The 27,442-nt window shown below is 41.7% G+C and overlaps 1 protein-coding gene across 2 annotated transcripts in view; it reads left to right on the forward strand.

The window, feature by feature from the left end:
• Positions 1–961: 961 nt before the first annotated feature.
• Positions 962–27,442, forward strand: part of tle5 (TLE family member 5, transcriptional modulator) — a 54,837-nt gene continuing 28,356 nt past the window's right edge. The window contains exons 1-2 of one of the 2 annotated variants that reach the window (XM_005479042.4): positions 962–1,866; positions 24,944–25,032. In XM_005479042.4, the coding sequence (XP_005479099.1) occupies positions 1,840–1,866; positions 24,944–25,032 (116 nt within the window). In that variant the 5' untranslated portion in view covers positions 962–1,839. The remainder of the gene's footprint in view (positions 1,867–24,943; positions 25,033–27,442) is intronic. The other variant, XM_003439831.5, reaches the window with a different exon arrangement.

Below are 27,442 nucleotides of genomic sequence, written 5' to 3' on the forward strand. Positions count from 1 at the left end.
TGCCGTGAAAATGCCACTCTGCGGACAAAAACAGTGCCTTTTATATGTATGCAAACGCGTGTTGCAACTTCTTATCTGGTGCACGTCTTTTATTTTGACAGCGAATGCGCACCTGTGGACCACTTATGTGCACCCCTGCTCATAAAAGTCCAAAACACACTCACTGTGGTTCTATTAAGTTCTATGTCCATAACTGTGAATTTACAGGTAAATAAGTCATTTGCTCCCAGTAGAGTAGAGAGTTCACGTAATAGTTCTTCAGTTCAGCTCTCTACAACAGGGATGTCCATTTTACATCGTTTACTTTGATATTAATTGGGCCGAACCAGTGAAACTCCTGTTTCTGTCAGTGCAAAGTAGTTTAACTACACATTTAATCCCCGAGATATCTTAATATAAGAAAAAGAAGTGCAATTTAAGCACTTAAAATTCTCAGCTTTTCTAAATCTGCTTGATGTATGAATTGTAAGTGTGGACCTACTTTTAAAAAAGTTTCCATAATAGTTTAAAAAAAAAAAAAAACTTTTCAGTTACATAATTGTCTGTGTACTTACTTTGGTGTAGTGTGAGTGGACATGGGGGAGTTCTGTATCAGTAGGAGGTTGTAAAATGTAAGTCTAAATTTTATTCCCTCATTCAAATGTTTCAAAGCCATTGGTGGGCTGGATTAAGTGGTTCTCGGACCGATTCTTGTCCGCGGGCCTTATGTTTGTCTAACAACTAAAACCTTTTTTTTTTTTTTAATGTTATATTTTTTAATATAATAATTGCTCGTTATTCTTGGCGATAAACTATGGCACACAAACCTCCAGTGGTGAGTGGGGCGAGCCTGTGTGTGATGACATGTCCGCATGAGGCGCTGCTTGCTCAGACTTGGGCCTGCCGCTGCTGTAGATCCGCGGGGTGTAGAGCTGCTCTGCGCGCATCTATCCGCGGTGTTTCTGTGTGGGGCGTTCAGCCCAGCAGCGTCGCCTCTGCCTACCCACCAGCTTCGGGAAGGGACTGACTTTCTGGCTCCGCTGCCGATCCTCCTGCACTCCCTCCGTTCAAGAGGGGATAAACACTGAGCGTTAAAGTCCAAGCCGGGCAGCGTTGCAGTTTCAGCGTTAGCGGCGATTGTTATTTATTTTTATCCCCCCCTCCCTCTCTCTCTCGCTCTCTCCACTCACGCGACTCAATTGTTGCCGTTGGACCAAACGGGGTTGAACTTGAAGCGAACCCGCAGACATTTTGTTATTTCTGAGATTTCTTCTTCACTTTTTTCATCCCTGTGGAGGCAGCTGGCTACGGGGAGCGAGCCGCGAGCTGTGAGGGGGCCAACGGCACGAGGCGAAACACGGTCGGCGTTCACCTTCCGCTCCGCTCGCGGGCTGCATCCAAACATTTACTGCATGCACGGCGTTATTAATTTACCTGCGCTGAGCTCGCGACGCTGCCGCTCGTGCGTTAAGGCGGAAAGCTTACATCGGCGATGAATCATTTTGACTGACAGCTTTTGAAGAATTAGCTAGCTTTAGCCAGCACTGATGGTGCTTTCCTGCTCACGCTCGCAGTAAATACGGGGTCGGGACAACCCAGATAGCACACCGACTCTTTTGCCTCTCTAACGGCCGCAAAGTGCATCACTTATAATCGGCTTAATTTTATATTTATTTATTTAGTTTTTTAAAAGGGGGTGGTGGGGTGGGGGGAGTCCCCTAGCTACTGTTAGCTAGTCATCCTGCTAACGCTGGACAGCTCCTGTGTACGGCTGGGCTAGCTTTGGACAAAAGAAAGAGCAACGCAAGGGGACATATAAACACCGTGTTTGGGAAGGAGAGCAACAAACAAGGAACTGACATGATGTTTCCACAATCAAGGCACTCAGTAAGTGGCTTTTCATCTCAACAGTTAGGTCTGCTAAGTGTTTACGCATGCAGGTTGTGTCAGGTAGAGAGGAGATTACGCATGTGACTTGTTTCATGGCTGCAATTAACAGAGTTGCGTTTTTTAGTAAGAAGAAGCAGCATTTTGGGGCAGTATCGCAGTGTTGGTTTCTAACTGCACTGTTTAGTTCTGATAAGTTCTGTAGAGGACGTGTGGACTCGACATGGCAGTATTTGTAGTATTTGCATTGAAAAGCTGTTAAACTTTTGTTTCTCCCAGATGATTGCACTGAAAATCATCCGAATCAAACACCTCAGTTGAATGCTGTCACGTTTCATGTGCCATGTAGTTTCATTCTCCAAAATGCCAAAAAGCAGGCATTTAGGCAAATTGAGCTGTGCACTGTTACATGCAGGTGGGTGATTTTTTTTTTCTATTTTTTTTATTTATTTATTTTTATGAGTGGAAAATGCACATCTCTGTTCTCCTAAATCCCAAGTTTCCATGGTAACAGATACTCAAGTCCAGGGCATGCATTCATCAGTGAGGAAGACTCTCAGCCCATTGGTCAAACATTTATGTTTAGTAACTGGCAGAACTGTGTCACCTGTCACTGCAGTTGTGTCAGGATGGCTTTAGAGCCCTGATTCTATTAGCTATAAGATTAAATTAAATAGTATGTGTTTTTTTCTTTCTGGGCTGACACGTGACTTAAAATGACATTGGAAACCACCTCCATTATGTTATGAGAAACCTTTTGGTGGCCTCCAGTTTTTGCCCCCTGCAAAGGTGAAAGTAACAGTGTGATAGATCCAGGTAAACACAACAAACAGCAAAAAGACTTTGCTTTGCTGTTATGAATCATGCCCTCTGTTTTTCTCTGGCAACATTTTGTTGCCACCGCTAGTTCTCTTACTGTTGAAAGGGTAAGGGTTGTTTGCTGAAGCCGAAACCAGAATGTCTTCTGACACGAATGCTTTGCCCTTTGGCAGTCTGTGTGGCAGCCTGATTATGCTGCACTGTGCTGCTGCTGCTGCTACTGATGTGAGTCTTCAGAAGTAGGATGGAAGGATTTGGGAACCTCTGGTTGCAGTCTGGCTTGTCAGATCGGTGAAACCCTTCATAAGCACAGAGTCCCAAGAAACCTCAGCTAAATTATGTTATTTTCAATACCATCTGCAAATCCGAGAATACATAAATCTCTGTTTTATCCTTATGAATATCCCCTAAAGCAGAGAGTTTATCAGAGGTATGAAAGCAAGAGAAAAAAATTTATTTGTCTACAACCATTTTATTAGCATAATAACCAAATCAGATACAATTACAGCCTCTTACATTTTGTTTGTCCTTGTGCTAATTAATATGCTTCAGTTACAAACAGACCTTTCACAGTTGTTGATGTTTGTAGCTACAACGTGTAGTTACATATTTAGGAAAGTGTAGGGCCAGCTACGGCGTAGCGTATGGAGCTCTCTGAAGTCTACCCTGTAGATTAAACACAGTACTATAAATCAAATATTAGGCAGGACACAAGTTGGTCATCCGTTATTCTTTATCTGTATTTAAAACTGCTGAATTTCATGTGAGAGAAAGCAGACTTGAATTATTGCTTCACTAACTGACTGCAGTTCAAGGTGGCTCTCATGAGGTTGGGAGACACCCCCCCCCCCCCCCCCATAATCCATACCCAAACCCTGCATTTATTGCAGATGTACTGAATTGAACCTTAATGTATAGAAAACACCTTGTTCTTAGTAGCAGAGCAATCCAGTTTAAACAGTTACGCAACTTTAGAGCCGGCGTAATCTACATCAATACTTGCATCAAACAGAAAACCGATAGCTGCCAACAGGCAGAACAAGAACTCCTGTTCAGACAAGATGTTTTGGACTTCCTCCTCATAACGTGCACTGTCAAGCGGCAAGAAGGGGTTGACATTAAAGTTCTGCCTGCATACGAGGATTTCCTCGGGTCACAGGGTGGCAGCGTACTTGACTGCTTGCTTTAAATGTGTTCACTGAACTGATCATGGTGATTTCATCTTTATCCTCGCCCTGCAGTTCTGAATTAAATTCATCGAGCAGGTCAGTCAGATCTGTCAGGAACGCTAAGTCCAAAAGCTACTGGCAGTCCTCTAGTTTTGCATGTTTTCGAGCTTTAGAAAACCTTTGATTTCAAACAACATCTCGCCAGGAATTTCACACTACTTAGCCATCTAAAATTAGTGTGAAGCAGTGGCTCTGTCTACTGTAAATAACCCAGTACACTTTGAACCTGTACTTGAACTACTTCTTGTTTTTTAAGAACTGTAGCGATAAGATGCTACCATTGCAGCCTTGCCCGTGGTGTTGGGGTGGTAAAACCCAACTCTTTTAGGGTGTGTAGCGTTCATACCTCAGAAAATTTCCTTAGTAAGAACAAATGGGCTTAGAATTTGACAACATTTGCGTACAAGTACTTTTGGTGCCGTCTGGTTACTATTTAGTTATGTCCTTACTGTGAAAAATTGCAAGTGTGTATGTGAGACACCGGGGAGTTTTTATTTGTCACTTTCACCATGAAGACACAGTAACATGTTGAACTTGTTTGCAGATAGAGATGAATACTTGAGTCTACCTTGATTAGAGGACAGAAGTGGATAGATATCAGGTACAAAAACAGGAAAAACAGTGTGAAGTCATAACATTTAGTAGCATTTAAAAAAAAATACTGAAAGTTAATGTTAAAAGTGTTTATTCTGTGTAACAGTCAATTGAGTCTGTTAGGTTACCTAATTTTTGTAGTGGTTGTCTAAAAGAAAACAAGTACCACCTGTGCATAGTCCCAGCAGTGTTGCAACTTGAGTCCCGTGATATAAAAGGACATTTAGTCACTGTAGTTATTCATATAAACACTGGTGTACATTTTTGTGTAAGGTGTGTTGTGTAAACCACAACACTGTGGAGCTACTACAATAACGCAGCTGCTGGCACCTTATTTACTTACAGTTGTTTACTTGCACTTACTGCAAGCATCAATAAAACATTGTTCAGTATTTTTTTTCAGTATTGTCATTTACGCAAATTTTCTTGAAAAATTGTGATGTCATTTTGAGGCTATGTCGCCCACTCCTCATTACAGTTGTGCATGACTATCTCTGGAAGAGAAAGTTATTATTGTAGCTTTTGTCTTTGTCTTTGCCAGAGTGCTGGTTACCACAACACTGTGTATATCCTCCCAGACACTCAGATTATTAAATACTCCTAACATTTGAGTGAATAACAACCTCTCCATTTTGTTTGCTTCCAGTGGATCTCTGTGGATCCTAAAGAAAACCTTTTATCAGAGAGTACAGTAAAGGTACCGTTTCTGGACAAGCGAAAAAATAAAACAAAAAACTTATGTCAGACAGTTGTTGTTATTGTATTATTAATATTAAAACCTGCACTCCACAATTACTGGGGAATTACTGGGACGAGATGCCATCTTTGGTCTTCTCTCATCTCTGGTTGAAGTTGTAAACCAGTCACCTCCTGATGGAGTGAGTCCTCAGTCACCTTTTCCAAGGTGAGAGCAGCTGGGCCACTCCACTCCTGCCTGTCTACTTATCTAGGAGGTTATTTTTCTAATCCAATTGAGTGCTCTTACGCCTTATTGGAGTATTAAGACCAAACTCACAGGATTAGAAATGGGGTTTGGGAATTTAACGTCTTTTCACCGGAGCTGCAGCTGGTTCAGTCTTAACCGACTACAGTCAGTCACGCCTAACCTTTCACATACACACCGCCCTCCACTGTGAATTTTCACATAAATAAACTGTACAAACACACACATTCCCTATTCAAACCCTCTCTTCAGTCGCTGCTGTTGTCATAAAGGTTCAGGGATGGGAAGTATATGTGACACCCATATAGATATGAGTGTCACCGATAAGGACCTGGCGGATGAGAGAAGTGGCACCGCGATATAGCAAACTGATGGGTCTCGCAAACAAATTTAGTTACTTACACATTCAACAATCCTCTCATGTCAGATTTTCAGGGGAACCTCTTATTGGTTGGGATGCTTATTAAAATATTTAGGTATTTCCTATTTTGAATTTTTAAACCTGTTGACTTTACTGAGACATTTGAGGCACATTTCCTCAATGCAAAGTGTATCTAAAAGGCATATTTGCAGAGGCCGGTAGGCTTTTAGCTGTTTCATAATTGTACACAAGTGACAGATGTTCCCGTCTCCATACTTTTTGCTGTTTGGATAGTTGCTTCTTTCCTCAGATAACTGAACCCATGGACCATATCAGCTAAGTCAATAACATTACAATTTTAGCAAACATTTAAGTGTAATTTATTTGCTTCATTGTATTTTCAGTCCACTCTACCTTTGTTAAGGCTACAAATTTAAATATACTGATTCAAAACAATTTTATAGGTTTCATATACACTGAAGCAAATGCTATCATATTGTCTGACGCTGGGAATACAACGGGCAGCTGGGTCTTGGAAGCAGTTTTGTTCCATACTTGGCATGGCTTTAGATCAAACTGGGAGCATTTCAGAAGCAGTGTTCACTCTGTATAAGGTTGTTTAATTTGAAAATTGATTAGATTCTCTTTGCCATTCCTGTGGCTTGACTTCCTGCCCTCCTCAAGTGTTCTGTGCAACTTGACTGCTTTGGTTAAAAAAAAAGAAAAAAAAAAGACCTGCTTTTTTTAAGCAGCACAGAGTGGAGGACTGCTGCAGGAACACTTCTGAAATATCTGCTGGAATTACAAGTTGTTTTAGGTGAGAATGAAAAATGTGACCTTGATGACGAAGAAGAGGCTATCTTCAGCTGCTCTGTTATTCACAAGGGGTCTTCACAGTGGGTAGCTCGGCATGTTTGATTTGGCAGAGTTTTTACGCTGGATGCCCTTCCTGATGCAACCCAATAAGGACTTGTGTCTCCTCTGGGATCCACTCGGGACACGATCAGTAAGCGAATGTGTAAACACTGAACTTGACCTTGACCTTAAGCACAGTTTGGGTGAACACCCATTAGTTGATCAGTAATATTTTAGGAAGAATAGAGATACTTGTGAATTTTGATCAGTGCATCCCTTGCTGTGAGCTCATCGGTCATTTTACTGTTTAAGCTATTCATACATGATTTTTGTTAAGTGATCCTAAGGAATGGCCAGTTCATTGCATGCTGCTTGGTTATTGACATTTGTTTGCCATTTGATGAAGCACTTTGAAAACAGCCACAGCAGATATAAAGTGTTGTTGAACAAGTGAATAATTCCAATGAAAATGATAAAAGTCCAAAAACAACATAAATAAGAACAACGATAATACAATAAAAACAAATAAGATCACTGTCTTATGTTGGGTCAAAAGTCAGAGTGTATAAATGTAATTAAAAATAAGTTTTAAAAATGGACAACATAGGGGACTATCTCACGTGCAAATGGCAGCAATGGAAAATGCTCTGTTCTCTTTGAGCTTCCACTTAGGTTTCTGTATAAATTGGCATTGTTAGTCAGACGACTGGTGAGCTAGTCTAACAGTAATCGAGCCAAGACTATAATAAAGGCATTTATTACTGTCTAAATTCTGCCTATGGAGGAAAGGTTTCACCTTTGCCAATTACCTTAAATGAAAGAAGCTAGATTTCACTAGTGCACCAATTTAACTGTCCAGTTTAAAGTCACTGTCTATTATAAAGCCCAAATTTGAGGGAACAAGTCAACAGGAGGGGGGCCATAGGAACTACTGGGTCTATACACCACCACTTCTCTTTTCTTTCTTTTCATTAAAACATAAAAAGTTACGGCCATCTAAGTGATGATGTCACCAAATACTTACAAAAAGTGATTTAATTGAGATTGCATTCTTTCGCCTTAACAGGAGATAGAGCTGACTATCATCAGCATAGCAGTGAAAGGAGGTTTTTTTGAATGGATCCCAGCGGAAGCCCTAAAATTGAGCCCTGTGGAACTCCGCATTGCAGGGATCAGAATCAGTGAGACAGACAGAAAATAATTGGAAAATAGACCTAAAGAAGTGCCACAAGATGCTGTAAATGACTTATTAGGATATCATAGTCGACTCTATCAAAAGCAGCGGTTAGATCAAGCAGAGGAAGAATTACATAGTCACCAGAATCTGTACTAGGAAGGGTTTTAAATACGGATTGGAAAAAACTCCCAGATATCATGCTTGTCCAAAAAGGTCAGTGGTAAATTCGTTGCTAGTGGACATTTTAACCTCCAGTTGCCAAGGTAACCCTGTAATGTAATTGCCACCCACTCATATGTCAAAGAGCCCCACAGATGCTGGTCTAAAATGTCCTCCAGTGGGTTATCTGATGTTCATATATCAGCTAAGGAATCAAATATTTTGCACTTGTAGTTAAAAAAGAATTGGAGTATTCCCTGCAGACTGGAACATTTCTAACGTTTTTAAACATCTGGCACAGTGCTCATCGCTTTGGTTTCTAAGTTCCTTGATGCCGGAGTTTATAGTGGAAAGTTGGAAATTTCAAATTGTACTGTAACTTTCACGTAGTTTACCACAGTGTTAAAGAAATAAATGTACACAGTTAACTTTCACGTTGTGTTTGTGTTATTAGTTGGTGCTTTATGGCATCGGAATAATTGTTTTCCATAGAACTTTGGAGAAAGTTGAAGGTGCACTGCTCAGCTGGCTACATGACAATGATGGAGGAGGATATCCAGCCCAAAGAGCTGCAGCGTGGCTCTGACTCTACTGTTACAAACCAGTGGGAGAGTCTGGTACAACCCAGCTGTGGACAATAACTTGCGCTAGCTTCAGAGCAGAGAATTCAGGTCTTGTCAAAACCATGCGGCTTAGCTGGCTTATCCAGCGCCTGTGCAAAATATTGCGGCTGTGGATGGGAGCAGAGTTGACTGCTTCTGTTGTAAGACAGAGATGTTGTATTTAAGCTGATGCACTGCTGGCTCAGCGGTTGAATTGATATTTTTTGTTTGCGCTTCTTTTCATGTTGACACTAGTGATCTTTATTTGGCGCTGGAAGGGCGCCAGATTTTCTCCATGCAAGAAAAACGCTCATGTCTGAGTGTCAGAATCCTTTAACATATTGATAAAGGCAGCAACGTTGCATATCCCATGTCTGAAAAGGGCTTTAGAAACAAAGAAGACTAAGGTTTCCGAGGTTTAACGCGGGATTCACTTGTCATTTTATGTCAGTGGGCACGTTTTAATCCCCCGTTGCAGGTTACAGGCACAGTTCATTGGTTTAAGAGGGAAAAGCCTCATTTGATCGTGGCACAGTGCCTGACCCAGTTGACAGCATTTGCCATATTGTTTGGGTGTTGATTAATCCTAATGCAGCTTCAACAAAGCTGGCTGTGGCGTGAAAGTGGAGCAACTGAAAGGCCTGGTGCCAAATCCAGAGAGTAGCGCAAGTAATATGGAGGCAAAATCTCACAAGTCCCCTGAGCATGTGCTCGACTGTAGAGATGGCCACAGGTTGCACACACACACACACTCTTGCACACAGCACACACACTTCCACCTCCTCTTGCCTGTCTCCCTTTATCATGTGTTTCCTCCCAGATCTAATGTAGTGGTGGGAGGGTCAGGGGCAGAGGGTGCACAGGCATTATTAAGCCCACTTGAATTAACAGAACAGCCCCCAGCCTTTCCTCTAAAGCCTCCAGCTGGGGGGAGCTTAATCCCCATGGTCCCCTGTCTCGCCCATTAAACAAACTCCCCCCGCCCCTGCTCCATCGCTCTGCTGCACACACACAGACACACGTTACTGTGTGTCTGTGTATGAGAGAGAGCAACAAGCTTAACTATGTGTGTCTGATGATTGGCGGCGGGGGGGGGGTTACTGGACCTTAGTGCGTGCACAGTAATACGCACAGAGGCGAGCATGACAACGCACAAACATGCACGTTGGCTTTCTTTTCTGGTAATTATTGCTCTAGTACATGCATAGAAATAAAAGGATTTTTCCCTTTCAACGTCAATTGGAACCCCCCACCCCTCCCTCGCTCTCTCACACACACACACACACACACATACACATTCTTACCAGCCTCAAGGGTCTTATCTGCTTTTTGTATCTGGGGAACAAATTGAATGTGGGGCTTGACACACGCAGGCCAGCAGATGTCTGGGTCATTGAGGTTAGGCCAGCTGATTAGCATGACAAACACAGCCCTGCATGTGCCCCCCACCCACCAACCCACCCAAACATCACCAACCTGCAGGAGGCCCCTCATTTAAGTGGCCGAGTAGAGGCCATGGGTCACAGGTGATGTTGATTTTGGTGAAGGGCCACAGTGGATGATTGTCAGAGTGCTTTGGGGTTTGGTTAAAATGGAGGGGTGTAGATTGGTACAGCCCTTCTCTTGTTGAGCATACACACATACTGACTTAGGCTCAAGTAGGCAGAAAAGATGCGAGTACAGATTCAGACACTGACTTATACCTCCTGCTGGTGGCTGGCTTCCCAAACTCTGCAAATGCACATTGGAGGACAGCGAGCTGAGTCTGTTCCTTTTTCTTCTTTGTTTCTAAACACAGAAAGCCCACCTGAAAATGAGAAAACACTGCAGTGCCAGCATAATTTTCATGCTTTCTTTTTCTTCAACAACCCATTTATGTGTTTGGTTGTAGAAGAAACAGTTTCTGCTCACCTATAGAGTAGATCAGATGTGGGAACATGCTATGTAGTCAAAACAATAGATGGATGTAGTCATTCATATTATGCATATTGAAGCCTTGCCATGTTCTTTTTTTTGAGCAAGAAATTATTATATTTGGATTAGAGATTCCCCAGTTGACTGGCCAGAGACAAGAATCGGTCTGTTTCCACTGCTCTCCGCACATATGACCATTAAGGAGCTAGTCTGTGTTATACCACAAAGCCGCACAGGCAAATAGTTGGACACATGCTTAAAGCCTCTTACTTTGTTGTTAGCTTGGAACTGAGTGAAGACTCAGACTTTTCACTAAAGTAAACAGCAGAGAAAACCGCATAAATGTTCGTGACAACAAACCTAATGAGTCACTTAAACATGGACATTTTATAGAAATTAACAAAGAAAAAGTGGCTTAAACTAAAGCTATCCAGAACTCGGAGCCAGCCACAAACTAACAGCCTCAGTTTGAGCAAAGGATCAAAACAGTTATGAGAAAAATTATAGAGCCGAATGAATCCGGGAGAAGGGTTGATGTCCTGTTATTCAGTGAAGTTATCAAGTATATGCATATGTATTGTATAGGCTGTCAGTTTTAGTTCTTATAAAGAATAAGAATAATTGGCAGATAGCAAATAATCAGAAATCATAATTTGCTGAGAAAATTGCAATCGGTGCTGCTCACACTCTGCAAACCTGCTAGAGTGTGCTTGGGTCCAAGTGACATAAATTTTGTCCACATACTGTGAGTATGAGGCTCCGTGCAGACGTCTGCGTTCCTGTAAATTTTATATGATCACACAGACTGAGAAACTGCACTGCAGTGTATCAATTATACACACGGACCCTTCAGGCAGACTTCCAGCAGAATTCCCAGAAGTAGAACAAGAGTGACGATCGGTCCATGGTGTTTGAACTGCCGAGGGGCGCAATGCAAAGACACATCTGATTAATCTAATTACAATTTCACTGACCAAAACTTCTTGGATGAACTGTACACAAGAAGCTATATTATTAGTTAGATAGCTGCATTAAAAATGCTCCAAAAGGCATCAACAGCACAAACAAAGTTAAAAGATCAGTGGCTTCACTTAATTGATTTGTATTTGGGTTTGCCTTGCTGATAGCATAGGGGTAACTTGGGTTCTGTGGTTCATGATTGCCATTTTAACCCCTTACCTTGCAGTTCTCCGCATGTATGCCTTCTTTGTGTTTGACTCCATAAATAAGTTGCCTTTTGCACATCATCAGTTTGACAAGTTACTAGAAAAATATGACCATGTTTTTGTGAAAAAGGCTGAAGAAAAGGCAGATTAATGTAAACTTTAATTCAGTAGTGTTGGGCAAATATTAGGAGTTGAGTGCATTAAGATAAATTGAGATGGAAAAAGATGACGTGATAAACAACATGGTAATGGACTGGCATGCATATAGGGGCTTTTCTGGAGTTGCTGACCGCTCTAAGCACTTTCGACTTCAACCCGCATTTATACATTCACACATTGCTTTATTCTATACACTTAAAGCACTTTGTCTGCCACTCATCACTGGCTATTTTAGAAGCACGAGTTAACCTAACATGGATTTAACCTGAGCACTCAGAGGAAACCCATGCATGCACAGGGAGAACATGCAAAACCCCAGTTTGGATTAAAAGTCGAAATCTTCTTGCTGTGGAATGACAGTGCTGAAAACGTCATCACTGTATTTATAGTTTTTCATGCAGTAATTGTTGAAGGTTACCGTTTTCTCATCATATAAATATCAATGCTATTTTAGTTTGCTGCTGCTTCAGTTGAGCAGACGCTGTAGTGTTCGGTGATTCAGATTCTTCAGCCCACATCACATCATGATTTATGCTCTGAGTTTCAGTCACTTTTGGCTTTTATCAATACTGTTTCCACTGAAGTTTAGCCAATTATAGCATACTGTACATTAGTTAGTTTGAACTTTAAAAAAAGTAGGATTCATAAGTATGTCTGCAAAGAGGAATATTTTTTATGTATATTATGCATAACAACAAACGCACAAGCACCTTGGAGTTTATGGCACCCCAGAGAAGCATATGGCTTGAACAAAGTACTGAATCAAGGTGACGGAAAACGTGTCACTGCTCTATAAATGATGCACTTCCCTGCTGGGCCAATCAGTTACAAAACTCTCACCTTGTGGTGATTTTATAAATAAATAAATAAAGAGAAATTAACATGATTATCCACAGATTCTGATGAAAAGAAATAAACAACTAATGGCGTATTTTTAAGGTACAAGCAAGGCTAAACTTTTATGAGAGAGCTCGTAAATGCTTGTTATGTGCTGTATGTGTTACAGTTACTGTCATGAAACCTACAATGAAGCTTAACTGAAGCTGCCAGTTTTTTTACAGTATTTATACAGTATTCTATTTAAATCACCCCTAAACTTCTTTAGTGGCGAGGAGTCAATTATCCATCTCTTATCTGTCTATTTGTCCATCTATCTGACTCCAGTTGACAAGATTCAGTATTCCTCCTTGAAAATTGAACACACTGATCACAAAATGATGATAAATGTCTTTATCCAAAATGTGCTCAAGGTCATATTTGTCTTTTTACGATCACTTTTCCATTTTACAGGAGTACTGGTCAGATTTTGTGAGCCTCTTTAGCTTCTCAGTGTCTTTTCTTACTCTCACTTAGTCCAATACAGGTAACCAATGACAACAAAACTTTCTTTATGTATTTCACACATTGCAGTAACCTATGAATTGTGATGGATCACAAGCCAGATGAGGGACTGCGTCATTGACATTCTGGTTTTGTATGATTATAATACAGAAACTAAAGGTTCCACAGAAGCATGAGACTTGCAAGTTGAATTGTCGGTGCATCACTTTGTCAGCTCGGGCTGCTTTGCTTTACACAAAGTACCACAGCAAATTTACCAGAAAGAATGTGACCATAAACAAAAACAGATGTCCTGTGTTTGGTTTCGCTCAAATCTGCGGGAGATACTGATGTGTGTTTCTGAGTGTGCTTGCGTGTATTTCTGCTGCATTGCCTTCACGGACGAGGCCTGCATGTCAAGGTTACAAATTCACAAGTAATAGAGGACTTTGTTCACGTGGGATGTCCTTTTATTGTCTGTATACATTCTTCTCTTTTAGCATGAGTACAAAATGTGTGTGTGTGCCCGCGTTTCCACACAAAAAAATGTGGTAATGACTTTGTGCGTGTGTGTCTTTGCAGGCATGTTTGCAAGTTTCTCTTAAAGTGTGTGTGTGGTTTTCTCGTGTGGGAGTTAATGTTGGGGGGATGTAGTGAGGAACTGCATCAGTATTCAGCAGTTGCTTCCTAGGAGGAGAGTGTGGGAGGTGGGAAGAAAGGAGGGTGGCGGTGGGTGGGGTAAACCTTCCCCAGAGCAGAACGGTGCGATGGGCTGGAACAAAGCGGCTCGACGGGAGGCGGCTTGATTGCCCCTGCCTGGCCGCGGCCCGCAGATCTGCCAATGTGCAAAGGCGAATTAGATGTTCTGTTTGTGTGCCTAACAGCGGTAAGGCCATGACTGAAACAATATGCTACCACATCCCCACCAACAGCCTTTTCAGAGACCATTCAACAGCAGGGCAATGAGAACCTCCCTTGTTCAGTCTGTCCTGGTCCCATTACTATAAAAAACTCATTTGCATGCTGTTGGCGTAAACATGAAATCAAATAGAGCTCATCAGCATACACTTGAAATTACAATACTCTGATAGAAAACAATATGTGCCAAAGAACTCTGGAGTTCCCCCGGTGTTGCCCAAATATCAGTGCTCCAGCTTTCTCCTTTCATTGTTCACTTACTTGTTGCAAACTTATCTAATCTTCCCTTCTTCGTTCCCGGTCTTTTTTCCTTCTTTGGCTGTTGTAAGTAATAACCTTGGTTTTTACAAGCAGGCATCAATCATCTACACAGCCGTACTGGGTGTAATCTTAAAGCCCCCCTTCTGCGAGTCTGGCTTTAATCTCAGCCATGGTTTCCAAACCCACAGTACTGTCGGCCTCACCACTTTCCCCACTTTTGACAAATTGCCCATTTCCCTTGGCTTTGCAATCTCTGCACTCTTTTCCTGTGGTGTGTGTGCATGTGCGTGTGCGTGTGCGTGTGTGTGTGTGTTACACTATGCCTCCCCCACCTTATGTTAGGTCTTATTGTGTACAAGCCTGTGTGTGTGTGGGTATAGTGTACTATATTTTTGTACACAGGTGCATCTGTGTTTGCAGGGCAGCGTGCTGTAACTGTCATGTTTGTGTGTGTTTGTACTGTGTACTTGGCTGGCCTCGCTCGGGGGGGTCAAGATAGTTCAGAATGGGGAGGGAAGGTAAGACATGCCAAGCCTATGTTTGCAAGGGCACTTCACTCGAAGTGATAAAAGTAGAATAATCCCCTTTAAAGCGTCTTAACGAGGTCAAATCTGTTGGGCTGCAAGAGGGAGGTGTGTGTATGTGTGCTTGTGTGTTGTGGGGATAATGCTGCAGAAATGGGGGTAAGCCTCTGCTTGGTTTGTGAGAGATAATAATCAAAATCAAATTCCTGGCCGAAACAGGATTAGGCTCTCCCCGTGCTCTAAAGCCCTGTCCAGAGCGGCTGAAGACACAATCCTATTCCTCAGCCTCTCCTCTCTGATACACATACACACACTTAGCCGCTAACATAGCAAGGCTTCCTTTTGGCCCAGACAGAGTTGGCTGGGGGTGAGCTTGGATGTGGGCCAGTTAGCCCTGTCCCTCTCTCAGATCACTGGGCTCATATGCTTTAGTCCAAACACTAATCCGGGATATTTAGATGGAATTGTTTGGTTGGAGCTATTCTTAGATGGAGGATGTGATCTTGTTTGCTGCTCGTGTGTTAGCAAAAAGCTTAAGCCCTCAAAGGCTCTGTGAATCATGTCAGGATGGATTTTTGCTGAAATGTTTGCCCAAATAAACGCACACACCATGCGTTCGTTTCACCAGTACAAAGAGACGGGATGATGCTGAAAGTGGAATGACTGGAGTCGTGCTCAGACAAATGGGCGATGGGTTGCATGTATATTTATAAATGCAGAAGACATTGTTTACAGTACATGTTGGCATCAGTCTGAGTCAATGAGTGAAACTCATCTGCGATGTGTGCCTTTGCCATAAGGTCAGGTGGTTGTCAGCCTGTTATATTCCTATGTAAAAGCAAGGTTGCTGAGTACCTATGTCATTTTGCTGTTAAATCGCCATACTGCAGCAACTTCATCACTAAAGGCGGAGGATTTTCTTACTTTCTGTTTCAGTTCCGTGCATTACTGGCTGGAGTCCGAATGCAACTGGTTAATGTGAATTTCTCTGATGTTGAAAGCCACAGGTTTGCAGATTTTTTTTTAACTCACAAACAGATTGCACATAACTGCCAACTTCACCCCATTAAATCATAGACTGATAGCAACTTGACTCCATCTTTGAAACAACTATTTCAAAGACGGTGCATTTGCAAATTAATTTCACACGGTTGCAATACTTATGTTGTTCTGCAGTCTCCAACTGCTGCTTTCTGTGGTGTGACTGTAGCATTATAAAGCAGCTGTACACGCAGGTTTGACATGCTATCTAAATTGAGTTAAATTTCAGTGAATACTAGTGCATAAAAACTGCTTGTATAAAATCATCAAATTTAATAAAAGCTGCCAGAAAGTTTACAGACTTTGACTCCACACACTCTTCCAGCTGGAAGTTATACTTAAGTCACCGTCTTTGCTCTTGAGGAAATCTCCCATTGATTTTAAATCATGACAGCGCACAGAATGGATGCGCCAACACCGCATTTCTACTGCAGTCAGTGAACGTGGCTATAGCAGGTGTGAGAGTAGTACACAAGTGGCGCATATCAGTTTTATAGTCATGAAGTGTTTGTATTTAAAAAAAACAAACAAACTGCCAGTGTATGGCTGTAGCGCTGGGTTTTATTTTTATATTTCCTGTAGAGCTGGGCGATAAAACGATAACGATATGTATTGCGAAATAACTTTTTCTCAATAGAAAAATTAAACTATTGTGATAGGCCTCATCTCTCTTGTCCTCTTAAAAAAAAGAAAAGAACAGCCAATCCAAATTAAGTAGCACAGAGCCGAACCAATCACAGGCGCAGCGTCACGTCACGTGACTTGTTACGTACAGCACAAGCGCCAAGGCGCACATGTGTATTTGTTTTTGCAGCTGTGCAGCCCGAGTAATGAAGGAAAGGAGTTTGCCGACTAGAGAAAAATCAAGGTTACCGAAGAAAAAACAGATGATGGTTCCAATGCCGGAGAGATTGTCGAACGGCACGTCTGGAAATACAATAAAGCGGTGCATGCTCAATCTCTGACTGAAAGCGCTAATTCGTCATTCGGCTGTTGTCAGACTAAAGTACCTGTTAAAACTGTTTGAAAAGCTAAGCTATACAACAAGGAGAGATTGAGAATTTTCTTTTAGTTCTCAGTTTATTTGATATTGACAAAAGTTAGTCAATTTTGTCTGTTCTTCTGTAAAACGACCTAAGATTTATTTTTATAATTAATATTTTGTTTCTAAGTGGAATTGACAATTTAGTCTGTTTTGTTTGTTCTATTTTGAAACTTAAACGCTTTAGTGGCTGCCTTTTGTGTAGTTTGCAATATTTGCCTTTATTTATCTGAAACTGAAGTCTCATGTTCCTTAAGTACATCTACCCTGTTGAACTTATTATGGGAAATAAATATTTTAATTAAAACAAGCTGCTAATTATTTCACATTTTACTTGTGAGCAACGGCACATTTAAATCTTACAAATATAGTTATTTGGCTTATATCGTGATATATATCGTTATCGCCTGAAATGAAAAAAACATATCGTGATATGAAAAAATCTTATATCGCCCAGCTCTAATTTCCTGTGTATAATCTATATGTCTTTACTTATTCCTGTTGCATAAAGTCAGTGAAATACATGGCAGGGTATACGTGCTGGTTTCAGAATCCGAATCATACAGAGCCTACAGATTCAGATTCATGACGAGTATTTGGTGTACATTATCACTGGATTTTTAGGGTGCTTCTCACTTTTATGGTTGAAAATCTGCATTATTATTGAGTCCTTGGTATTAAAATATGTCTAAATGTAAGCACTTGTACTTGGTGTGAAAGTAAGTTGAACTGGGGCATCGCCCACATGCATACTGCCAGCAGTAAATTACCCATAAAATGTATAATCTCACCATCAGACTCAACTAAAAAAAGAATACTCTTTGTTTTTGCTTTCAGCAGAAAAAGAAATCAGATGGAAACACTTGTTCTTTTCAGCCACGTAGAAAAAAACGTCATGCCTGAAGAATAATAATATGCCTATACTCCACACTCAGATGGGCAGTGGGAATCTGTGATGGACAGAAAAGCCGGACGGCTCAAATGGCATCCTTGAGACTGTTGCTATGGAGCAAACACAACCTGGCATTGAAAAATAGGCCAACTGTTCGTCAGTGTGGATCTTCTGCATTCATTTAAAAGTGGGAGTGAGATAACATCCAGTCATTAGTGAGTGATTACAATGCCAAGGTTTCATCCCTGCCCCCAGCACATACATGCACGCACGCACGCACACGCACACACACACACACACACACACACACACACACACAGAAACACACTCCGGCTGAGATGTAAACAGTTAGGCAGTGCTCCAGGAAATACAATCCCCACACTGCTGCTACCCTCAGGCAGGATTTATACTGAGGAGGATGTTTTCCAATGTATCCTGCTGTTATTGTGTGTGTGTGTGTGTGTGTGTGTGTGTGTGTGCGTGCATGCATGCATGCGTCACTGTGTGTGTGTAGATACATGCTGTTGTCTCCGCTCTGTTTGTGTGTCTAAATGCTCCACTGTATTCATGTATTGTTGGTGTGTCTAATCACTGTAGTGTGATCTATGTGTGTGTGCGTAAAGCTGAGTGCCCTCTGTAATCTCCATCCTTTGCCATCGCTTTTGTCGACTGATCCGTGGAGCAGAAACGGCCTTAGCCTGATTCTTATTTAAAATAGACATTATGGTTCACAGTAGACTTCACATGGATTGGACCAGATGATGAGGCCAGGAAGGGTGGGTGCTTGGGGAGGGGCGGGGGTGGGCGATGAGTGTGCTTAGGGTTGGTGGGTGGGGGATGGAGGTGGGGCAGCAATTTCCTGAAACGATGAATCCCATTTATTCGCTGAAGACTGTCTCAATTGCCTCACCAGCGCACAAAGCTTTTTAATGCTTTAATTACGTCTCAAAGGAGCAGGGCAGAATCAAATTAGAGATTGTCCTACATTTAGGTGCTATGCGCACATGTGTGTGTGTGTGTGTGTGTGTATATATTATGCAAATTTGTGAGGGTGTGTGTGTGTGTGTGTGTGTGTGTGTGTGTGTGGGCTGTTGTATCCTTGTGTATGATTCATGGCAGTGAACATTTGTTCCTCTGGCAGCCGAGCACCATATATAGAGGCTTATCACACCCCACACACAGATGTGCACACACACTTACACACACACATCCTCTCAACCGTTTACACTGTCTAGGCTATTCCTCTGCAACACAAACAAAATGCAACACACACACACACACACACACACACACACACACACACACACACACACACACACACACACACATACATTAGCCCAGCTCTCTCTTGGACAAACACATCCACTCACGCAGCATGCAAGCACCTTTTTTTTTGTCACCGCAGATGGCATGTGTCACAATATTACGGCAGTATTTCATTAACATTATGGGCATCCATCTGTTGTGTGCTCTCAGGTCCCCATAGAGCACCTTGTTTTGGTCACTGACAGAGAAAGAGATAATAAACATTGTTAACAGTGTATGTTTCATGGCGCTGGGATAGCCTTACATACTCTGGTTGTAGAGTGGTAAAAATCTCTCACTAGCACTGAGAGAATTGTGCTCATAGCTCTTGTACTTTGCTGGATGTCTTATCAGAAAAAGGGTTTGATTTTGCTGTACAGTTTTAAAATATATTTAAAACTGTGAAGCATTTTTCTAAAGCTATATTGACTTGTGCAGCCACTTGTTGACAGCTGCCAACCACTCAGTCTATCTACCTTCCTACATACGACACAGTTTTCCTTTCACCATCACGCTCTTGTCCTTTTGTGCAATACAAATAAAAGTAAAGTCTATATCTCCACGCCTGAAAGGCTTTAGATCACGCCACCTTTTTCCTCCTCCAGGCACATGAACTGAAATAAGCTGATTGAGTTTTTTTACATTTCTGCAGAAACTGAAGAGACTTTGCAATGCATTTAACTAATTAGTAACTAAATTTACTAATAATTGTAACTGAAAATTAATTACTGAATTTAGTACAGTAATGCATTACTGAAAAATGTAATGTGATTACAGTAATTACACCCAGCAAGTAATAGTCAAATCCCAATCTCTTTCCCTTAGGGCCGTATGATGCACTGGGGTAAATAACAGTGTTGCCATTGCTGCAAAAATAAATGAAATAAAATGAAAAATATCAAGCTGAAAGTAGAGAGTGTAGAGTAATTACTCAAGAAGCAGAATTATCAATCAGATGTGAAAATGTCATCAGCAATTTGGAGTCAAAGTTGGGCTAATAAGCATCAGGTTCCTGTAGGCTGCAGATGTTGTAATTCAGGCTGTTGTAAATGTGGAGGAGCAATATTTGTCAGACACTGTTTGTCATTTTTGGTGAAACTGAGCCACTTGTCCTCAGTGACTTCAGTGTGCTGTGTGTGATGTACTAAACTAAAAATGACTTTTTTAATGTGACATTTTCATTATCTTGCCTGATAAGTCACACAAATCTATCATCGCTGTTTCTTTATCCAGTTTAGTTTTTTAATTGACATGTTATAACTATGGCAGCCAAAAGCTGATTTCTTATTTCAGGCTGTTATATAATGTGAATCTTTTGCTGTTGCATCCAACATTTCTCACCTGTTTCACAAGATAGTGATGGGAAGGTGAGACAGAAAAGGTGTCATTGCCATAAAAGCCCTAATCTGGCCCTTGTGAGTCTTGGTGTTTGGTTTTATGGTGTGTTTTTTAGAAAGTTCTTGCTCCTTTTCTTGCTTTCTTCTGTTTCTTATTTTTCTTCCTTCTGCCTCCACTTCTTTTCTCTTCTTCAGCTACCTGGGGCAGCTGACTCTTTGGCATGTTAAACGCTTGCATATTACAGTTCACATAGAGGAAATCGGATCTTGAGCAACAGCTCTGCCCTCTGGCACAGGGGGCAGCCTGTACATAGACACACAAACATGGACACACAGTGCAGTGTGAGCTCCACGGCTGCCTCTAGCCAAGTGCCTTGTGTTGACACAGGCTCTGTGTGGCACAGGCCCATATAGCTGAGCTGTTGTTTGCTGAGCTTGGTCCATGCCGTACTGGCTAGAGAGATAATGGAAAAGGTTATTCTTCTTTACAGTCGAAGCCTCTGTCTCTAAGCAGCAGACTGGTTTGTTTGGGATTGGGGTTTTTGTGTCTGTAGGCAGAATTATAATGTCAGGGCTTCTTGTACCATTTGGAAGTGTAATGGCCGAGGTCACTGTCAGAGTTTTACGGGACTGCACGTTTTATGTTTTTCTAAATAAAAGTCTTAAGTTCCTGTGCCTCTTCCGACCTTAGCGCTTCTGAATTTCCCAAATGTTTTGCGGCCATAGTACGAAACGCATTTCATACATGTACATGATACCAAATGTTTTTACCCTGAAAGAATGCCTTCCCTACTTAAAACCATGGTAGAGTACTCGCTACTGAGCCATTAACAAAAAAGCGAAACAAAAAAACTTTATCCTGTGAATCAAATAGATCTGCTCTTACAACCTGAAGCTATCTTGTTGCTTCGCATAGTCTCAGTCTATTGTTCTGTGAATGCAGAGGAGGCTATTTGCAGTTAAAAATGAGACTGAGCGGCATGTCGTGGGGAGCGGAGTACAAAGCGACAGGTCATTCCTAACAATGTCGGGCTAGCTTCCTGTAAGTGCTGCAATCAGAATTCTGATGGTTTTTTGTACCTGCTCGATCGTAGTGTGGAAAATGTCTTTCTTTTTTTTCTTTTTTTTCTCCCCCCCCACATGACGCATTATGCTGAGAAATAATGAGATTTTGTCCCTATTTGGGTTTGATGCTCTCTGTGCTCCGTGGATCCACTGCTGCCCGGGGAATGTAGTGTGGAGAGAATTACAATAAGGGCTAATGGCAACATCCAGGCTAGGCAAAAGATGTTGTTTGCTAAAAAGCCCAATGTCTCTTTGACATGACATGGGTGTCATTTGAATCACAGTATATCTAAAGTGCTCTGTGGGTTTTTTTTTTTTCTTTTTTCAGTGTGGCAGGTTAATTTTGAATGCACAGGCCACTCTGGGCATTAACACATGGCTTTGAGTTAAACCAGTTTAAAGTAACACAAACTTTTAAATAGGTAGCCTTACCTATTTTAGCCTTGTCTTTTACCAGTGAAACAGATAATCAACCCATGTAACCTTTGCCTCCCAATAAATGAACTTTTAAGATTCTTTTTAAAGGCATCAGTGGGCGCCACAATATCTCAGAGATGAGCTGGCACTGCATGTGCTGAAGGCTGCTGCAGGAGCTTGGGTTTGAATCTGCCTCAGACCATTTCCTGTGTGTCATCCCCCCTCCCTGCTTTCCTGTCTGCTTTCTATGCTTTCCTATCAATAAAGGCAGAATGCCAGAAATGAATCTTTTAAAATCACCATAACCAAATCTGTTATTTTTTTGTATTAATGTGGTGTAAAACCAACCTTGTCAGGTGATTCTCCAAATTAGCTCCAAACAGACAGTGTCATTGTGTTATTTTATGTATGCTAATTTAACATGACTTTCACAGATCGGCCACAACATAAAAAAACAGTGACTGAAGCAAATTCAAATGCAGTCATCTAAAGGGAAACCCTGGGTAGTGGAATTTAATGTGATTTTTACCTTGAAATATACCACCCACCTTAAACTTTTTGGAAACCAAGGAAGCACCCAAAAGACAGCGCTTCCAGCCAGAATCCTCAGGAATGACTTGAGGAGAGTTAAAGGCACAGATCCCAACGTCACTGAGCATCCAAAGTACACGTCAGAGCAAGCCTGACCCATGGAAACCCTGCCCACAGCACTCAAAGTATCCGCTTCCAATATCCTCTTTCCAAGATAGCACAGGGGAAATTCTCAGAAATTCTGTGTCTGTGCCCTACTATGTCATACCTGTTTTGCTGGCATATGGGTAACTTACAACACAGTCTCTGTAGTTATTCATAACAGCACGGCTGTCTTGGCTGAAACACCTTTTAGTGAAGGTTACGAATGATCTTCTTACGGCCTCTGACAGCGGACTCGTCTATGTGCTTGTCCTGCTAGATCTCAGTGCAGCGTTCAGTGCTGATCATAACATTTTATTACAGTGATTAGAGCATGCTGTAGTTATTAAAAGTACTGTGCTGCAGTGGTTTGTATCATGTCTGTCTAACAGACTCCAATTTGTTCATGTAAATGGAGAGTCCTCTTCACACACTAAGGTTAATTATGGAGTTCCACAGGGTTCCGTGTTAGGACAAATTCTGTTTACATTATACATGCTTCCCTTAGGCAGTATCATCAGAAGGCATAGCATACATTTTCACTGCTATGCAAATGACACCCAACTTTATCCATGAAGCCAGATAACACCCCAATTAGTTAAACTGCAAGAATGTCTTAAAAGACACAAAGACCTGGATGACCTCAAATTTTCTGATTCTAACTTCAGATAAAACTGAGGTTATTGTACAGAGCCTTCACCTTTCAGGCCCCTCTTCTGTGGAACCAGCTTTTGGTTGGATTCAGGAGACAGGCACCCACTCGACTTTTAAGATAAGGAACCAGCAGCAATAGATCTAGGGTCCTGGGGGATTCCAATGATGCACGGAGTGTTTCTTCTTTCACCTTTTTCACTCGCAGTGTGTTTATACACCGCTCTGCATTTAATTATTATTTGCTATTATTATCTCTGGCACTCTTCCATAGCATGTTTTTGTCCTGTCTTCATCCACTCACCCCCAACCGGGGCGATCGTGGCTCAAGAGTTGGGAGTTCACCTTGTAATTGGAAGGTTGCCGGTTCGAGCCCCGGCTTGGACAGTCTCGGTCGTTGTGTCCTTGGGCAAGACACTTCACCCGTTGCCTACTGGTGGCGCCAGTGTCCGGCAGCCTCGCCTCTGTCAGTGCGCCCCAGGGTGGCTGTGGCTACAGTGTAGCTTGCCATCACCAGTGTGTGAATGTGTGTGTGAATGGGTGGATGACTGGTTGTGTAAAGCGCTTTGGGGTCCTTAGGGACTAGTAAAGCGCTATAGATGGCCGCCACTCCTTTAGCCTGGTTCTGCTGGAGGTTTCTTCCTGTTAAAAGGGAGTTTTTCCTTTCCCATGTCGCAAAACTGTTTGCTCATAGGGGTTCATATGATTTCTGGAGTTTTTTCTTTTGTCTTATTGTAGGGTCTTTACCTTACAATATAAAGTGCCTTGAGGCAGCTGTTGTTGTGATTTGGGGCTATATAAATAAAATTTAGTTGAATTAAATTGGCCATCTATTCCTACTCAACTCATGCTTTACAAACACTGCTAGAACTGTTACAGTGTGGCAAAGAGACACATAATGTCAGCACTGGAATTTAAATTCCCCATATTGATACTTTTATAAAGTATCTTTATGTGTATCTTTATAAAAGTATCATTAGTTATACAAGAAGCAGGCCTAAATGTTTACTCACTGTCACTCAAAGTGAATGCTGGAATAACAAAAAGGAATGTTAAGATAATCATTACCCACTTTGTATTACCATTTTGCCTCATGCATCATCAATCAATAGGATGTTATGGCTCACAGCATGTGCTGTTTTTCATCACGGCCCTGGCTAATAACTCATAAGGTTGCTTCAGCACTGTAAAGAAGCAGTGTGTGCCAAACCAAGGACAGACTGAGTCTGGGTTATGTCTATTGAAGGTTAAGTAGGGGTGTGTTTTAATCTATTTATGGCTAATTATATCTCTGTGTGGGTCAGGTTTGTGTGTAAGAGAACAGTTCGTTTGCAGGGGTTTAAAAAGCTGGCAGGAACACTAGGTTTAGATGTTTCTGTTTTTGAGCATGCACACAGTTTCAGGGTTTTTCATTTGGCCCATCACACTTGGAAACATGCTTGGCAACCAATTTCTTCGTAATGCTTTGCTCGTTGGACTGTGGCAAATTGAAAACTGTTTGATTTCATGTTCGTGTTTTTAATTATTTCTCCCACATTGGTCTCTTGTTTCTCTTGCCTTCACTCCTCACCTATCCTGCTTTTTTTTTCCTTTCCTCTTTCAACATGGTTCTCAGTGGCTCTTCTCTGATGTTTTTCTCTCTATGTTTTTGCAGGCCTCATCGCAGCAGCTGAAATTCACGACCTCTGATTCCTGTGACAGGATCAAGGATGAGTTCCAGTTTCTTCAAGCACAATACCACAGGTGAAAACACTGCTGCACGCAAACAAACATGAAAAGCTGTACATACGACAGCCTATTAAGTGCAGCTCTTTTTAATAAGGAGTATATCCCCAGGCTGTACATGTGTTTTTTCAGGATTTCTGTTTATTGAACATACTGTGTTTGTGTACCAGTATCCGGTATGTTAAACATAAACTGAGCTGAGTTATGGCAACAAAAACCTGTCATTTCTTGGTCAGGAATGGCTTTTAATGCGGATGTATGTCCTTTTTTCTTTTTTTTAAACACTTTGTTTTACATCATGTAATCACTAACAGTTACACTTGGAAACTGCCTGACTCTACAGCTAGCTAAAACTCAGGAACAGTGAAGTAGTTTATATTTGTGAGCATATTCAGAGAACATTTACTGTCTTAATATTAAATAAATTCAGATAATAATAGTGATAATTAATTTTATAGGAATTGTAAAGAAGTAGCAAACAGAGGGTTTGCTGATGGTACACGTCCTCTTAATTAAATTTAATCGAATACAAAGAACTAACAAAATATGATAACAGTGCCAGAGTTAAGTCTGAATTTTCACTTTAAAAAACAACAAATGGTATCATTGTTCGCAGGAAACCTTCAAGAATTTAAATAAAAATCGTTAGACTTTTAAGATGAATGTTTGCAGCCAAGCACAGTGTGAACTCGAAGAGAACCTTTCTGTGGTAAGAAAAAAATGGAGATGTGTGCCTTTGTTTCAGTAGCGTCTCAGCTCTACTGCCATACTGCACACTAAGGAAGCCTTTATTGACTCATACCTAAATCAATCTCGTTTACCCTCGGCTATTGATCTTGCTTTACTGCTTAAATACCGCTACAGCTCCAGAAGTCTGAGGTGCTTCCAAATTCCGACCTTCACTGATCTGTTTGATAGCTGTTGTAAAGAGGAGGGATGCCACGGGGTCTGCATCAAGAAATCCACTCTTTGTGCGAGTGGAGTCTTTGAAGCCTGTCTTCCTTCCTGAGGAGGTTGGTTTGTTCCTCTGTACCTGTACTCCCAGAACCTTCCAGAGGCTTGCCTCAGCCGGTTACAGACACAGGCAAAGGCAGATGAAAGAGTAACACATTGTGTGTAAAATCCTTGCTCTGGTCTGATCGCTTTTGTTTGTAGGGGATTCTAAAGCTGCAGTAATGCCCTGTGCGTCTTTTTCCTCGACTTTGGTTTTTGTAATTCCCACAACAGTGAGCAGCACCATTTAACCCCCTTCAGAGAGTCACGGCGCAGTTGAAAGAATGCCTTTTTTGTCTGAGCATACAGAACATGCATACAGTTCCTATTGACTCAGGAGGGGAGCTGGGATTGGGTGGGGGGCTTGGGAGCCATAGACGAGGCTTTGTAGTATTCTGCTGAGCTGCGTGTGTCTGTTGCTGAAGACTTTAAAAGGCAAATGTACCGCAGGCGTTCCCCCGGGTATAGTACCGAGCATTGTAGCTGTCGCTGTCTTCTTCTTCCCACCCGACAGCCCACCCTCCTTCCCCCGTCTCTTCTCCCCTCCCCTCGTTCACATGCATAAATAGATCAGGGAATACATAAATCAAAATAAAGATGACAGCAGGAGCGATTTAGAGGCGGAAGAATCGGCAATAAAACTCCATCAAAGTGTCGTTTGAGAACAGTGGCGCAGGCCCGGGGGCTGCTGAGCACCAATCAGAGGAGGCACGGAGCCAATCCCAGGTAGGCTGGCAGCGGGGACGCCTGTTGTCATGACAACCCACCATACAGCCTACGCATGTACACAGGGATGGCGCTAAGGGTTTTATGTAAGTGGGAAGGGGACCATTTTGGGTGAGTGGAGGCTGCTCGTACGAACACAGGATTAAGGATTAAAATCACCAGCCCAAAGGAAAAAAAAAAACCCTTCACACATGTCAGTGTTATCAGGTTGGACATCTGTTGCTTACCAAGGTGTGAGCAGTCATAACCAGATATCCTTTACTTGGACCAGCCAACAAGTGCACATCTTTACTTTGCTTGGTTGCATTTTGGCTGCAACTGTTCTCAATTTCTTCGTATTGATAAAAAGAGTTAGATGGTTGATACGATAAATGTTGAGTGTTATTGCTCCAGAGTGGATTTTTTTTTAAAGCGGGTCGCTGTTTACTTGTTTTATACACGTGTGGATTCTTGAGAAACATTGTCATGCACGAAGATGGCATCCTTGTTTTCAGCAGCAAGAACCAATCATTATGAGTTTAAATATTATGGCAAATAAATAATAAAAATAAAGGGCATTAAAAATGTTACTGATATGAAGACCTCAAAGCTGATAGTGGGAGGCTGGTTGGATTTAAAAAAAAAGAAACCTCAGGCATGACAAATGTCAAACTAAAGGTAATAAATGGAAGAACGAAGAAGTAGCCAAAAGGAGTGGAGAAAGACAGAG

This window comes from Oreochromis niloticus, linkage group LG23, assembly GCF_001858045.2.
Source record: "Oreochromis niloticus isolate F11D_XX linkage group LG23, O_niloticus_UMD_NMBU, whole genome shotgun sequence".
Taxonomy (NCBI): Eukaryota; Metazoa; Chordata; class Actinopteri; order Cichliformes; family Cichlidae; genus Oreochromis; species Oreochromis niloticus.